This window comes from Rousettus aegyptiacus, unplaced genomic scaffold, assembly GCF_014176215.1.
Source record: "Rousettus aegyptiacus isolate mRouAeg1 unplaced genomic scaffold, mRouAeg1.p scaffold_m13_p_10, whole genome shotgun sequence".
Classification (NCBI taxonomy): Eukaryota; Metazoa; Chordata; class Mammalia; order Chiroptera; family Pteropodidae; genus Rousettus; species Rousettus aegyptiacus.
In genome coordinates this window covers 64,475,685-64,488,812 of record NW_023416285.1, presented here as the reverse complement: position 1 = coordinate 64,488,812, position 13,128 = coordinate 64,475,685, and the positions used below count along the sequence as shown (strand labels likewise).

Genomic DNA, 13,128 nt, shown 5'->3' with positions numbered 1-13,128 from the left:
CAGGTGCTCCGTGTTGCCAAGTGAGGGCCCTAAGAGAGGAGTGATTCATGACTCTGACCTTAGTGATAAACTCTGTGGTCCTGATTTAAAATTGTAATGGAAGTTTGGAGAAAGGAGAGAGGAGTCCTGGAGTAATTTTGGAAGGCTTTGGTGAGGAAATTAAACTGGACCTGGCCTTGGCCATAAACATTTGAAATGTCTCATGAATTAATGTTCTCCCGATGTGATAGTAAAGCATATCTTCCCTGCCTGCTATCCTTTTTCTATCTCAATTCTTCCTTCTTGGATATCACTGCGGACCATCCCAGCTTGCAGCTTAACCGAGTCTCATAGTCCGTTAAATCTAGAGAATTATCTAAACATTTCAAGCCCCAACTTTGACTTTTGCTTTAATTATTTGAACACTTCTGGCGAAAATGACTTTTTTGCCATCAATGATTTAGAATTTCTCTTGGTTTTCTATTTTACTTTGTGTATGTAGGTTCAGTAGTCAGAAACATTAAAAACTCTTTTGTGCTTTTTCTAGAGATGTAAAATTTTTGCTTTGAGTGTCTGGGCTTGAGCAACCTAGAATCCTGTTTAAATTTAAGATTTAAGCAGAGAAATGATAACATTCTGTTTCCTTGAAAGAATCGTACTCGAAGCTGGGGATCCCCAAACCTTTCCTAAGGGTGCTGTATCACCCCAATGCTTCAATGTACCACACCCTCATTAATTCTGGTGGCTTTCCCTTTTGGCTTTCAGGTGGTACACCCTACCCGGGCATGATGGTGGATTCTACTTTCTACAACAAGATCAAGAGTGGGTACCGGATGGCCAAGCCTGACCACGCCACCAGTGAAGTGTGAGCCTCTCCCCATCCCACGGGCCTTGTATTCATGTTACAAGTGGGTCTGTGGGGCGGGGGTGCCCTGCAGCTCCTCCCTGTGCCCACTTTGAGTTCTGTGCTCCTCCAGCTATGAGATCATGGTGAAGTGCTGGAACAGTGAGCCGGAGAAGAGACCTTCCTTTTACCACCTGAGTGAAATTGTGGAGAACCTGTTGCCTGGACAATATAAAAAGGTTCGTCTGGGCCTCTTCAGATGGGCAAAAAGGGATGAGCAAAGGGAGAAGATAGTAGCAGATAGTTATGTGAGCAAGGAGTACTATTCACTGTTTTTTAGGAACATTTTCAAAGGAGGAAAAAGATGGAGTGGTATAGTGGTTGGGCTTCATAGAGTGCTCCCCAGGCTCTGGTAACAATGGAGAATGAAAACCCTCCCCTTCTCCCAGGGCTCCCCTTTCATCTTCAGGGTGCAACACCTGTAAGCACTTTGTTCTCCAGATGTTTTGAATATCTGAAGCCACTGTGCAGTCAGAAGTCTCAGGGCATCCACAGCCATTAAATTGCTAATTTGAATGCACTTAAATCCATGCAAAATTGGCTTTTACCAGCTGACTGGAAGGAACAAGCTCAGCTGTTATCTGTGGCTCCAGCTGGTTTTTTTGTGGAATGAGAAGCATTGTTCAAAAGAACAAATGTAATTTCATGGAACCAAGTAGGATATGTTAATGAACGAAAGAACTTTCTGCTGAGATGCTGAGAAGGAAACCTAGACACACTTGTGTAATAAACTCAATTTCTTAGATTCAGATTAGTCACCATGTAGAATGTTTGTGGGGGAGGGGCACGGTCATTGCTACTGACTTGGAGGAGGGGCTCTTGGTATCTTAAGACTTGCCAGCAGGAGATCTGTGCCATTGGTGGCCCTTTCTTTATGTCCTGTATCACTGGGGATAGTTGACATCTGACTCTCAGTTGTCTAAACTCCATATCTGTGAGGTAGTTTGAGCGTCTGTATTCTTTTTTGGCAGTTTGGTCAATAGTATTTCATTAACTATGTGAAATGAACGTTTATAGAGTTATGAAAAGATTCACCTGGACTTCCTGAAGAGTGACCATCCCGCAGTGGCACGCATGCGCGTGGATGCTGACAATGCTTATATTGGTGTCACCTATAAAAATGAAGAGGACAAGCTGAAGGACTGGGAGGGCGGCCTTGATGAGCAGAGGCTGAGTGCAGACAGCGGCTATATCATCCCTCTGCCGGACATCGACCCCGTGCCTGAGGAAGAAGACCTGGGCAAGAGAAACAGACACAGGTAGACATAGGCACACCTCAGCTTCTGGCAGAGCTCCTCTGCACCTGTGCACTTGAAGGAACAAAACTATTGTCAGGATGATGAGGCTCCTGGTGGTGAATCTGTTCTCGGGGAGTGAGGAGCGGAATCTTGAAGGGATCTGTTTAGTTTTAAAAATGTTTCCCAAATGATTCTAATATGTGCTTCCTGGAGATGGAGGCGATTTAGGGCAAGGAAAGATGTGCTTCCCTGCTGGAGAATCTTAGACCTAAGTCCTCAGGTAATTAGATGAAACTGACACAGCACCTGAGACTATTGAGATACTGTAAGCATCTCTTGTTTCCTTGGTCATTCCACTGAGGAGGCTGGACTGAGCTATAATGATGCTCCATCACAGTTCGTAACTTTAACTGCAAGTTGGAATTACTTGGGGGTTTTGAAACATACTGATGTACAAGCCTCATCCAGACCAACAAAGCAAAATCTCTGGGAGTAGGGCCCAAGCGTGCCCTGGCTGATTCGTTCTTTCTTTTTAACTTTGTATTATGGGAGATTTCTAACATGCACAATTCAAAGAGTATAGTGAAATTGTCAGGTATCCATCTTTCACTTTCAATGTTTATGAACTCATGGCCAGTCTGCAGGCATAGCCATACCTATTCCTCCTCCTCTCTCTCCTCTGGATTATTTTGAAGCAGATCCTAGACATCATAGCATTTCATCCATGACGATCTCAGTATGTACCTCTAAAAGAAAAGTGCTCTAATTAATTAATTTGAAAAATTTTTTATTTTTCTATTACAATTGCCATACAACATTAGTTTCAGGTGAAAATATAGTGATTTGAAATTTGTATAACTTATGAAGTAATCATCCCGATAAAGTGATCTAGTCCCCATTTGACACTATATAACTATATATAGTTATTATGTTATTGACCATATTCCTTATGCTGTACTTTACTCTCTTATGACTGTTCTGTAACTACCAATTTGGATGTCTTAATCCCTTCCGCTTTTCAACCACTCCCAACCTCTCCTTCCATCTGGCAATTGTCATAATGTTCTCTAAGTTTGTTTCTGTTTGGTTTGTTCTTTTATTTTGTTTTTTAAATTCCACATATAAGTGAAATTGTATGACATTTATCTCTACTCAGTACAATATCCTCTAGGTCCATCCATGTTGTTGCAAATGGCAAGATTTCGTTCATTTTTTTTTTTTTTTGTGGCTGAGTACTATTCCACTGCATACATGTACCACCTCTTCTTTATACATTCCTCTATGGATGGACAGCCAGCTTGCCTGAATTTCTTGGCTATTGTAAATAATGTTGCAATGTGGGTTCACATGTTCCCTCAAAGTAGCGTTTTGAGTTTCTTCAGATAAATACCCAGAAGCGGGCTTACTGGGTCCTTCTTTGTCTCTTTTGTAGCCATTTTTTTTTTTAAGCCTATTTTATCTGGAATAAGTATTGCTACCCCAGCTGATTTTTGTTTGTTTCCATTTTCATGAAGTATCTTTTTTTTTTTTTTTTTATCTTTTAGTCTGTGTGTGTCTTTGGATCGGAAGTGAATCTCTTGCAGGCAGCATATGTAAGAGTCTGGTTTTCTTAACCATTCAACCATTCTATCTTTTGATTGGAGTATTTAATCTACTTACATTTAAAGTAATTATTGCTAGATATGTACTTATTGACATTTTATTATTACTGTTTTTGATCTTTTCTTTTTCATCTTTCTAAAGAAATCCCTCTTAACATTTCTTATAATACTGGTTTGGTGTTGATGAACTCCTTTACCTTTTTCTGGTCTAGGAAGCTCTTTATCTGTCTTTTGATTCTAAATAATAGCTTTACTGGGTAGAGTAATCCTGGTTGTAGGTCTTTGCTTTTCATCACTTTGAATATTTCATACCAATCCCTCTGGCCTGCAAAGTTTCTGTTGAGAAAGCTGCTGACAGTCTATGGGTGCTCTCTTATAGGTAACTAATTGCTTTCCTCTTGATGCTTTTAAGATTCTCTTTTTGTCTTTAAGCTTTGGCGTTTTAATTGTGATGTATCCAAATGTGGGCCTCTTTGGGTTTATATTGTTTGGTATTCTCTGCGCTTTCTGGACTTGTGTGTTCATTTCTTTTGCCAAGTTATGGAAGTTTTCCATCATTATTTCTTCAAATAGGTTTCTGATTCCTTGCTCTCTTTCTTCTCCTTCTGGAACCCCTATAATGGGAATGTTGGTATGCTTGATGTTGTCACAGAGGCCCCTTAAACTATCATCATTTTTTGGATTCTTTTTTCTTGTTGCTGAATCGTCTGCTTTATCTAATTTACTCTTGATTCCCTCTAATGTATTCTTCATTTCAATTATTGTATTCTTCATTTCTGACTGGTTCTCTTTTATGTTTTCTATCTGTATTTTTACATTTTATATCTTTTTGTTAAAGTTCTCACTGAGTTCATCTACTCTTCCCCTAAGTTCTTTGTGCATTCTTATAAGCAGTGTTTTGAACTTTTCACTTAGTAGATTTTTTGTCTCCATTTCGTTTAGTTCTTTTCTGGAGCTTTGTTCTGTTCTTTCGTTTGGGACATGTTTCTTTGACTCCCCATTTTGGCTACTTCCCTGTGTTTATTCCTATGTATTAGGTAGGGCTGCTACGTCTTCTGGTCTTTGTTGAGGGGCTTTTTGTAGTAGGTGTCCTGTGAGGCACAGTGGCACAGTCTTCCCTGGTCACCTGAGCTGGGTGCTCCAGGTGTGTCCCTTGTATGGGTTGTGTGTGCCCTCCTGTTGTAGTTGAGCCTTGGTTGCTGTTTGCACTTCAATGGGAGGGGTTGATTCTCAGGCTGATTGTGTGAGGACTGGCTGGTGAGGGGCTGACCCCTATAGAGCAGGATTGGCTTTAGTAGGGCTCTGGTGCTTGCCAAATCTGCCCTTTGAGTGTGTCATTTGTGAAGGCAGCTGGGTGGTGCTCTGGCTCAGAAGCAACCACCAGGCATGCCGACTCCAGGGCCTCCTAGGAGGGGCCTTGCCACAGGCCAGGTTCAGCTGCTGCCTGTGTCCTGCCTGGGGCCACCTGTCATGAGCCACAAAGTGATCCACAGATATCTTTACGCTGTACTGGGCTTTGAGGTGCCTCAGAGGGGCTAGACTGTGAACTGAGGATGGCTGCTGCTAGTGCCAGGCTTGGGACTGCTCAGCAAGAGGTACAGGGAGTGCCAAGGCCAGATGCTGCTTGTTTGGGTTTTGTGAACCTTTGAGAAATTTTAGGAAAATCTACAGCACAAACCTACATAGACTGTTTGCATGGAGGAGAAGCCCCTGGAAGCGATTTGGGTGGGCCCGTAAATTGGGTGGAGTGGGGCCTCATGATCACCAGGATCGGGTGACCAGTGTTAGCCAGGTTGATGGAGACTCAGATATGCCACCCACATAAGTCTGCATGTGGAGGGATCAACAAAGGAGCAATGGCTCTGCCAGTACTTCCGTCTGAGAGAAAGCTGTCCCTCTAGCAGTATCCCTCAAGCCAGACAATTCAGTTTTTCCTCATGTGTTCCTGGCACCTTTTGAGCTATTGCACCCCAGAGCTGGAGCTCAGAGCAAATGAGTCTATCAGCAAATAAGTCTGATGTGGGCCCTTTAAGAGGAATGCCTGGGACTCTCACAGCTCTTGGACTCACTGAGCCACAATCTCTGCTGGTTTTTAAAACCAGAAGTTGTGGGGACTTCTTTTCCTGGCACTGATGCTCCAGGTTGGGGAACCTGGTGTGGGCCAGGACCCCTTACTCCTCCAGGGAGACCTCCATAGCTGAGCTATCCCTCCCGATTTTTAACTGCCATATGTGGGTGTGGGACCAGTTTGTTCCATATCTCTGCCCCTCCTTCCAGTCTCGAGGTGGCTTCTTCTGAATGTTCTTAGTTGTAAGACTTCTGTTCATCTAGATTTCAGGTGATTCTCAGTGATGGTTGTTCTGTAGTTTAATTGTAATTTTGATGTAATCGTGAGTGAGGAAGGAGGCGAGTGCAGCCTTTACCTACTCTGCCATTTGTCTGGAAATTCCTGATAAGTGCTCTATTTTAAAAAATAACTATAGTTATTTGAATTAACCATGATCTCACTCCACAAATTGACAATAAATCGTTAAGAGCATCAGATGTCCAGTCGGTGTTCCAGTTTCCTTGATCTTCTCAGAAATACCATTTTACATTTGTTTTTTTTTCTAGACCTACATAAGAGTCACACATTTGGTTGGTGTGTCTCTATAAGTTTGTCTTGCCTCTTTTTGCCCCCTTGCATATTGTTTGTGAAGAAACCACAAGAGCATTTGCCTATAGAGTTCTCACATTCAAAATTTTGCTGATTGCATCCTGTACTATGTTTTCTTATGTGCTTCTGTCTCCTATATTTGTTATATAAACTAGTAGTTCCTTTTGAGACTTGATCTGACTCAGGTTAGATTTTTAGTAAGCTTGTTTTAAAGATGGTGCTGTATACTTCTGTCAGGAGGTACCTACTCTCCAGTTATCTCTCTTTTGGTGACACTAGCAGCTGTTGATGTTCATTACCTAGATCCATTAATTTACTACAAAATGATGCTAATGCACAGCCATAACTATAACCATTGGCATACACAGTCCAGATGGAATGCCCCAGTTTCCCACTCTCTTTGCTTAGCGCTTGAACAGAGTTAGGAGAAGGTGATAGTGACCCTTGGTTCAAAATCTAAGTTGCTGTGAATCTCTCTCTCTCTTTTTCCCCTCTTCATTGAGGATATTGTTTTCCCTTCTGCCTCAGTCATTCAGTTGACAACATACAATTGTTTAGGTAGAAACACACGGCATTATTATTTTGGAGGCTCGTGATTGTGACCGCTCTCAGACAACTGAGGCAGAAAGTGTAGACAGCTCTTATTTATCCTTTCCTTAGGACAATTTTAAAAATGTGTTTATATTCCTCTAACAAATACTGTTTGTCCAGGTTTTGGGGATCTGTGTGAGAACTTTATATGGGCGGGGAAGGCAGAGCAGTGGGTCTCAGTATGCTCCACCACATCTGTCATCTCCTTGGTTAATTTGTGTTTGAGGACTCTGAATAACATTTCAGTTCAAAAAAGGATTATGCTTCAAAATAAAATTAGAAGGTCACATTGGGATAAATAACATAAGAAAGGTACCCAGAACTTTTCTAGGGGTATAAGAGGCCAGACTGAAGAATTTGACACATATTCCACAGAGAGAACAATTCTAGTTGATAAGTAGTTGTTGTATTAGATAATTAGAACTTCTGCTGGGGTGATACATTTGATTTTTGAATCACAGAAATTGTCTCCTACATGATTAAACAAGGTCCAGTGAGACTGTGGCCCTGACAGGTAGGCTGAACATAATACATGTCTTAGCTTAGTTTGTCATAACACAATACCACAGACTGGGGGCCTTAAACACAGAAATTTACTTCTTCACAGTTCTGGAGGCTAGAAGTTTAAGATCAAGGTGTTGACAGATTCAGTTTCTCCTGGGGCCTCTCTCCTTGGCTTGTCGGTGGCCACCTTCTCACTGCGTCCTCACATGGCCTTTTCCTGTGTGCAGGTATTCCTGGTGTCTTGCCCTCTTATAAGGACACCAGTCCTGTTGGATTAAACCTCCATTTTCATGACCTTAACCGTAATTACTTCTCTTAAAGGTACTATCTCTAAATATAGTCATAATGTGGTTTCAAATTCAGTTTATGAATTTAGGGGAGCAAAATTTAGCCTTACCTTCCTCTTGCCCACTCCCCTCCCAAGGCCACCCTGAGCTTGAGGAGAGGGCTGAACCTCCATGGTGATTCCTGACTGCTAGACCCAGAGCATCCTAGCTCTAGGATTCCCTCTCACTTTTACAGGCTGGATTGAGTAGGGAAAGTAGGAATGGTTGCAGCTTATTAGCAACTTCAATGAAAGATTTGGCAGAAGAGAAGGAAAGCTGAAGTATGGAGAGGACCTATGGATCTTTGTTTTCCATGTGGCCCCTTGCAGTGTGACAAGTGATGAGTAGCTGTTTGGCTTGGTTGCAGAATCTTGCCTGACTGGGTAGCCTGAGTTTGAATGCCAAGGATCTTGCAGAAAGACCTCCTTTGCCTTTGGGGGGTACCCTAGAAACACCACCATGGTCTAGTTGGTCTGTACATGGTTGTAACCTTTCCTATTCTTCCCTTCCTCCAGCTCACAGACCTCTGAAGAGAGTGCTATTGAGACGGGTTCCAGCAGTTCTACCTTCATCAAGAGAGAGGATGAGACCATTGAAGACATCGACATGATGGATGACATTGGTATAGACTCCTCAGACCTGGTGGAGGACAGCTTCCTGTAACTGGCAGATTTGAAGGGTACCTTCCACTCCTGAACCCATCTTGGATCCTTTTAAGAAAACCACTTTATTGCAATGCAAAGTTTGAGAGGAGGACTTGGATGATGTGTAAAGAGAAGTTCCCAGCCAAGGGCCTCAGGGAGCCTTCTAAATATGAGTGAATGGTATATTTTGAAATAAACTTTTTTAGCATTGCTTCTTGCAATGCTTCAGTAGCATCTCAACATGTGGAGTTTGGAGGTAGATGGACAGGAAATAACGGGCCACAGAAGACGACTTTGTGTTTCAAGGGCATTGGTGAGATTCCAATGTGCACAATTTTTGTTTCGACAAAACTCTAGAATTGTAATTATGTAAATAACTCTAACCAAGGATGTGTTTAGATTTGTATTAACTATCTTCTCTGGACCTCTGAAGAGACCGACCACTCAACCCATCCATGTGCTTCCCACCTGAAACCTGGTATCAGCTGCTGTTGAACTTTCTTGTGAAGTACGTGCAAAACCACTTTTGAACCTTAAAAGGTACTAGTACTATAGCATTTTACTTTCTTTTAGTGTTAAAGAGATAAAGGCTAATGATTAACCAACCTCGTTTTATAGATTTGGGTCATTTAGAAGTCCAACAACTCATTTTTATATTGTAATCTACACTTATAATAATACTACTGTTATCAGTAACACTAAATGTGTGATATGTAACATGTTTTCCCCACAGAAAAAGCACAATTTAAAAACAATTCTTACTAAGTAGGTCACAAGTTTGACAGTTTTTGACATTTATTAAATAACATATGTTTCTCTATAAAATATGGTAATAGTTTTAGTGGATTAAGTTTAGTTGAACATAGAGAACAAAGTAAAAGTAGTCTTTCAGGAAGTCAGAGTTTTTAACTGCGTACTGAATAGGTTCCCTAATCTGTTGTACTAAAAACAATAAACTGCCCTCAGAAGTATTGGGATTCGAAATAAATAAGCAAAACCCCTAAATCCTAAATGTTCTCAATATAAAGGTATAAGCTTATGCCTAACATGACTTCTCATGTTACCCAGTGGAAAAGATAATCATCAGCAAAAAGATGGGATTTGCAGAGGTTTTGTCTTGCCTCGTAATAACTTTGGTGGATCTCAACTTTCATGGATCTCAACATATATATTTTTAAAATTCTACAAATCCTAAAAGAGTCAGAAGAATGCCTTGAACATGAGCCCTCTCCCTTCATCTCATCCCAAAGAGAAAAAGATTGGAACTCTGAGAGCATAACAACGTTGCTGAGTGAAGGCTGTGTGTGCCTTAGCCTGGATCCTTGGTTCCCAAATGGAGCTGGCAACTAGTATCTCCAGATTCTAGGACCCCATCCTAGAGATTCTAAATTATTAAGTCTGGGGGCAGTAGAAACCTGTATTTTTATAAACACCCTGGCTGTTCTGATCAGCCAGCTTTGTGAAACACTGACTTAGGTTATAGAAAAGTGCCATGGGAAAAAGCCAATTTGAAATTAGGAACTGAGCTGGAAGTCAACCATGCAGGAAGCCTACTATTTAACTCGTTGGCTTTGGGTCAGTGCCATTTAATGCCATATATCTAGCAATTGCTACCCTTAATTTAACTTTTTACTCTTAGCTGGGGCTGAGCAAGCTAAATCTTGGTTTGGCAGGTCTTCTAAAAGTAAAGACACTGCTTTCCACCACATAGGGGAACTGAACTCCCTTCTCTCCGCCCCGCAAAATGCATATACAAAAATGATGCAATTCAGTGTGCCAGATCTCTATAACCAGGTCAATTTTTTGTTGAAAAATAAATAAATAAATAAAAAAGTTTTACTGATGTTTAGATGGGAAGACAAATTGTCACATCCCTCCAAACTATCACACTGGTTAGTGTGGGTTCATTGGCATTCTTTGCAATAACGCTTAATCGCTGACACCACATGAATGAAACATGGGCTGTGATTACTGCAATCACTGTATGTGCTCCTGGCAGGTGATGCTTTGCAAGATGTTGAAGCAATAACAAGGTACTTGACTACCTAGTGGTGTAATCTTAGTGCAAGCTCCAACTTTTTTATATCCACCTTTTTCATAGTCTGAAGACTAAGCCAGATTGGCCAATTAAAAAAGAAAACCTGACTAGGTTCTGTAGAGTCAATTAGACTTGAAATACATTTGTGTTTCTAGAATCACAGCTCAAGCATTCTGTTTATCACTCACTCACCCTTGTGTAGCCTTCTTTTGTTGGTACTTTGCATTTTGATGTTCCTTTGAGGCTTGGGTGACATCATGAGACTGGATTAAAATTCTTAGACCAGCAGATTCCAGTGCTAATGAATGCTCCCACCTGAATGTGTGTGTAACTGCATTTTTTAAAAACAGTGTTTTCTGTATATCACAGATTTGTTCCTTTATGGCCTCCTGCAAAGTCCCCAGGTGAAAATTTACCAATCCTTTCTGCTTTCTATTTTTATGAAGACAATCAAAGCTAGCCTGAGAAACACAATTTGTGACTTTTTAAATGATCAATGATGTCCTTAAAATGTGGTCTGCCAATCTGTAACAAAACGGTCCTATTTTTGTGAAGAGGGACGTAAGATAAAATGATGTTATACATCAATATGTATATATGTATTTCTATATAGACTTGGAGAATATTGCCAAACATTTATGACAAGCTGTATCACTGCCTTTGTTTATATTTTTTTAACTGTGATATTCCCCACAGGCACATTAACTGTTGCACTTTTGAATGTCCAAAATTTATATTTTAGAAATAATAAAGAGAAAAATACGTAAGTGTTCCCAAAACAGTGGTGTGGTGAATGTGTGAGAAGGACAACTCGATAGGAAGGGTCTAACGGTGCAAAATGTATTACAAATACTCCTGTTCATGTTTTTGTTTTTAAACGTGTAAATGAAGATCTTTATATTTCAATAAATGAGATATATATATATATATATAAATATATAATTTAAAGTTATGCTAAGGTTCCAGCACTTTTGTTTTTAGTTTAATCATGTAAATTAAATCAATCCTGTTCAATTTACTTTTTTGGCAACAAACCAATTTTCTATTGGTTTCATCAAACCCATTCTGTTATGGGTTTGATGAAACCAATAGAAAATTTAAGATTTAAACATTATTTTAACTAGTTAGTTCTCAGAACCAGCATTTGACTTAGAGATGACTGTCACTTGGCTCATCTTTGATCTTATCTTTGTTTGTTTGTTTGTCATAATAGCATATTGTTGTGTGGTGTTTTTCTTGCCTACAAAGGGGGTACAGGACTACATTTATTCTGGACAGAATTCAAATGTTGTAGAAGAGTGAAAAGTACAGGTTAAAGTCCTTTTTCACCATGTCTTCTTCCTGTTTCCCAAAGGTAGAACTGCGTCATTCAGTGTGCGTTCTTTATTCTTCCAGCCCCCTTTCTGTGTATCCGCTTATATACATATACAGGCATACCTAGGAGATATTGTGGGTTCAATTCCGGACCACTGCAATAAAGGGAGTATCATGATGAAGCAATTCGTAATCTTTTTGCTGGTGGAAAGTCTTGCCTTCAATTTGTAAAAAATACAACATCTGTGAAGCATAATAAAGCGAAGTGCAATAAAACAAGGTATGCCTGTATACATATCTCTGTTTTTGCTTCGTAGGTTACCCAAATGGGATTGTACTTTATGTAATGCTTTGTTATTTGTTTTTCTCTTTTCTTCTTTTTAAAAATAGACTTGATGTTTTTAGAGCAGTTTTAGGTGCACAGCAAAATTGAGGAGAAAGTATAGCGATATCTCATATACCTTCTGCTCCCACACATGCATAGCCTCCCTCATTATCACCATCTCTCACACAGTGGTACATTTATTACAACTGATGATTTACGCTGACACACCATTATCACCAGAGTCCACAGTGCTTTTCTTTTTAAAGCTATGTTTTAGAGATCTCTGTGAGAAGTATATATAGGTAGACTTCCCTCATTTATCAGCTGCGTAGTACCCCATTATGTAAATGTACTATAGTTTATGCCTTTGTGTTCCTATGTATGCATTTAGAGTTTCCAGTTCTTTGCTATGACAATGACTTCATGAACATCCCGACTCAGAGTAGTGTCCTGTTAGGATAGGTGTCTAGAAATAAAATTACTAGGCCAAAGAATGTGCAGAAATGAATTAATGTTGAGCTCAAGTCTTCACATATGATCATAGCAGTAAATTCTTGAACATCTGCATGCGAATCACCTGCTTTGTAGATTATGTGCAGTTTTCTAGGCTTTCCTCTGCCTCACGTCGCACTGTAATGTGATACATGTGGAAGTATGTGGATTTTTGTATTCTGAACCATGCCATATCAAATGACTTTAGAAAATTAAAAAACATGATAGTCTTCACCTTCTTTTCAACATCTGAATAATGGAAATTCATTATGTTGTTCGTAATTAGAATGTAGCACCTTATTCCAACCCAACTCCTTGTTATCCAAGTTCAAGTAGCCTGCAGATTAAAGTTCACCTTGTTGGAATTAGAGCTGGGAGGAGCTCCGAGCTCCATGAAATTAAATATTAGCTCAACCTCACTTCCAGCCCCAGGAAGGAGACAGATCTTTGGGAATAATAATCCCACTGATTAAACAATAGCTGCATAATTTAACATCAAATCCATACTTCAAGCCT

At 40.2% G+C, this 13,128-nt stretch overlaps 1 protein-coding gene across 5 annotated transcripts in view; it reads left to right on the top strand.

Annotated features, from left to right (window-relative positions):
* PDGFRA (platelet derived growth factor receptor alpha) overlaps positions 1-12,122 on the top strand; it is a 44,013-nt gene extending 31,891 nt beyond the window's left edge. For all 5 annotated transcript variants that reach the window (XM_016124295.2, XM_016124296.2, XM_016124297.2 and 2 more), the window contains 4 exons: positions 745-844; positions 957-1,062; positions 1,901-2,142; positions 8,315-12,122. In XM_016124295.2, coding sequence (XP_015979781.1) covers positions 745-844; positions 957-1,062; positions 1,901-2,142; positions 8,315-8,462 — 596 coding nt within the window. In that variant the 3' untranslated portion in view covers positions 8,463-12,122. The remainder of the gene's footprint in view (positions 1-744; positions 845-956; positions 1,063-1,900; positions 2,143-8,314) is intronic.
* The last annotated feature ends 1,006 nt before the right edge of the window (positions 12,123-13,128 follow it).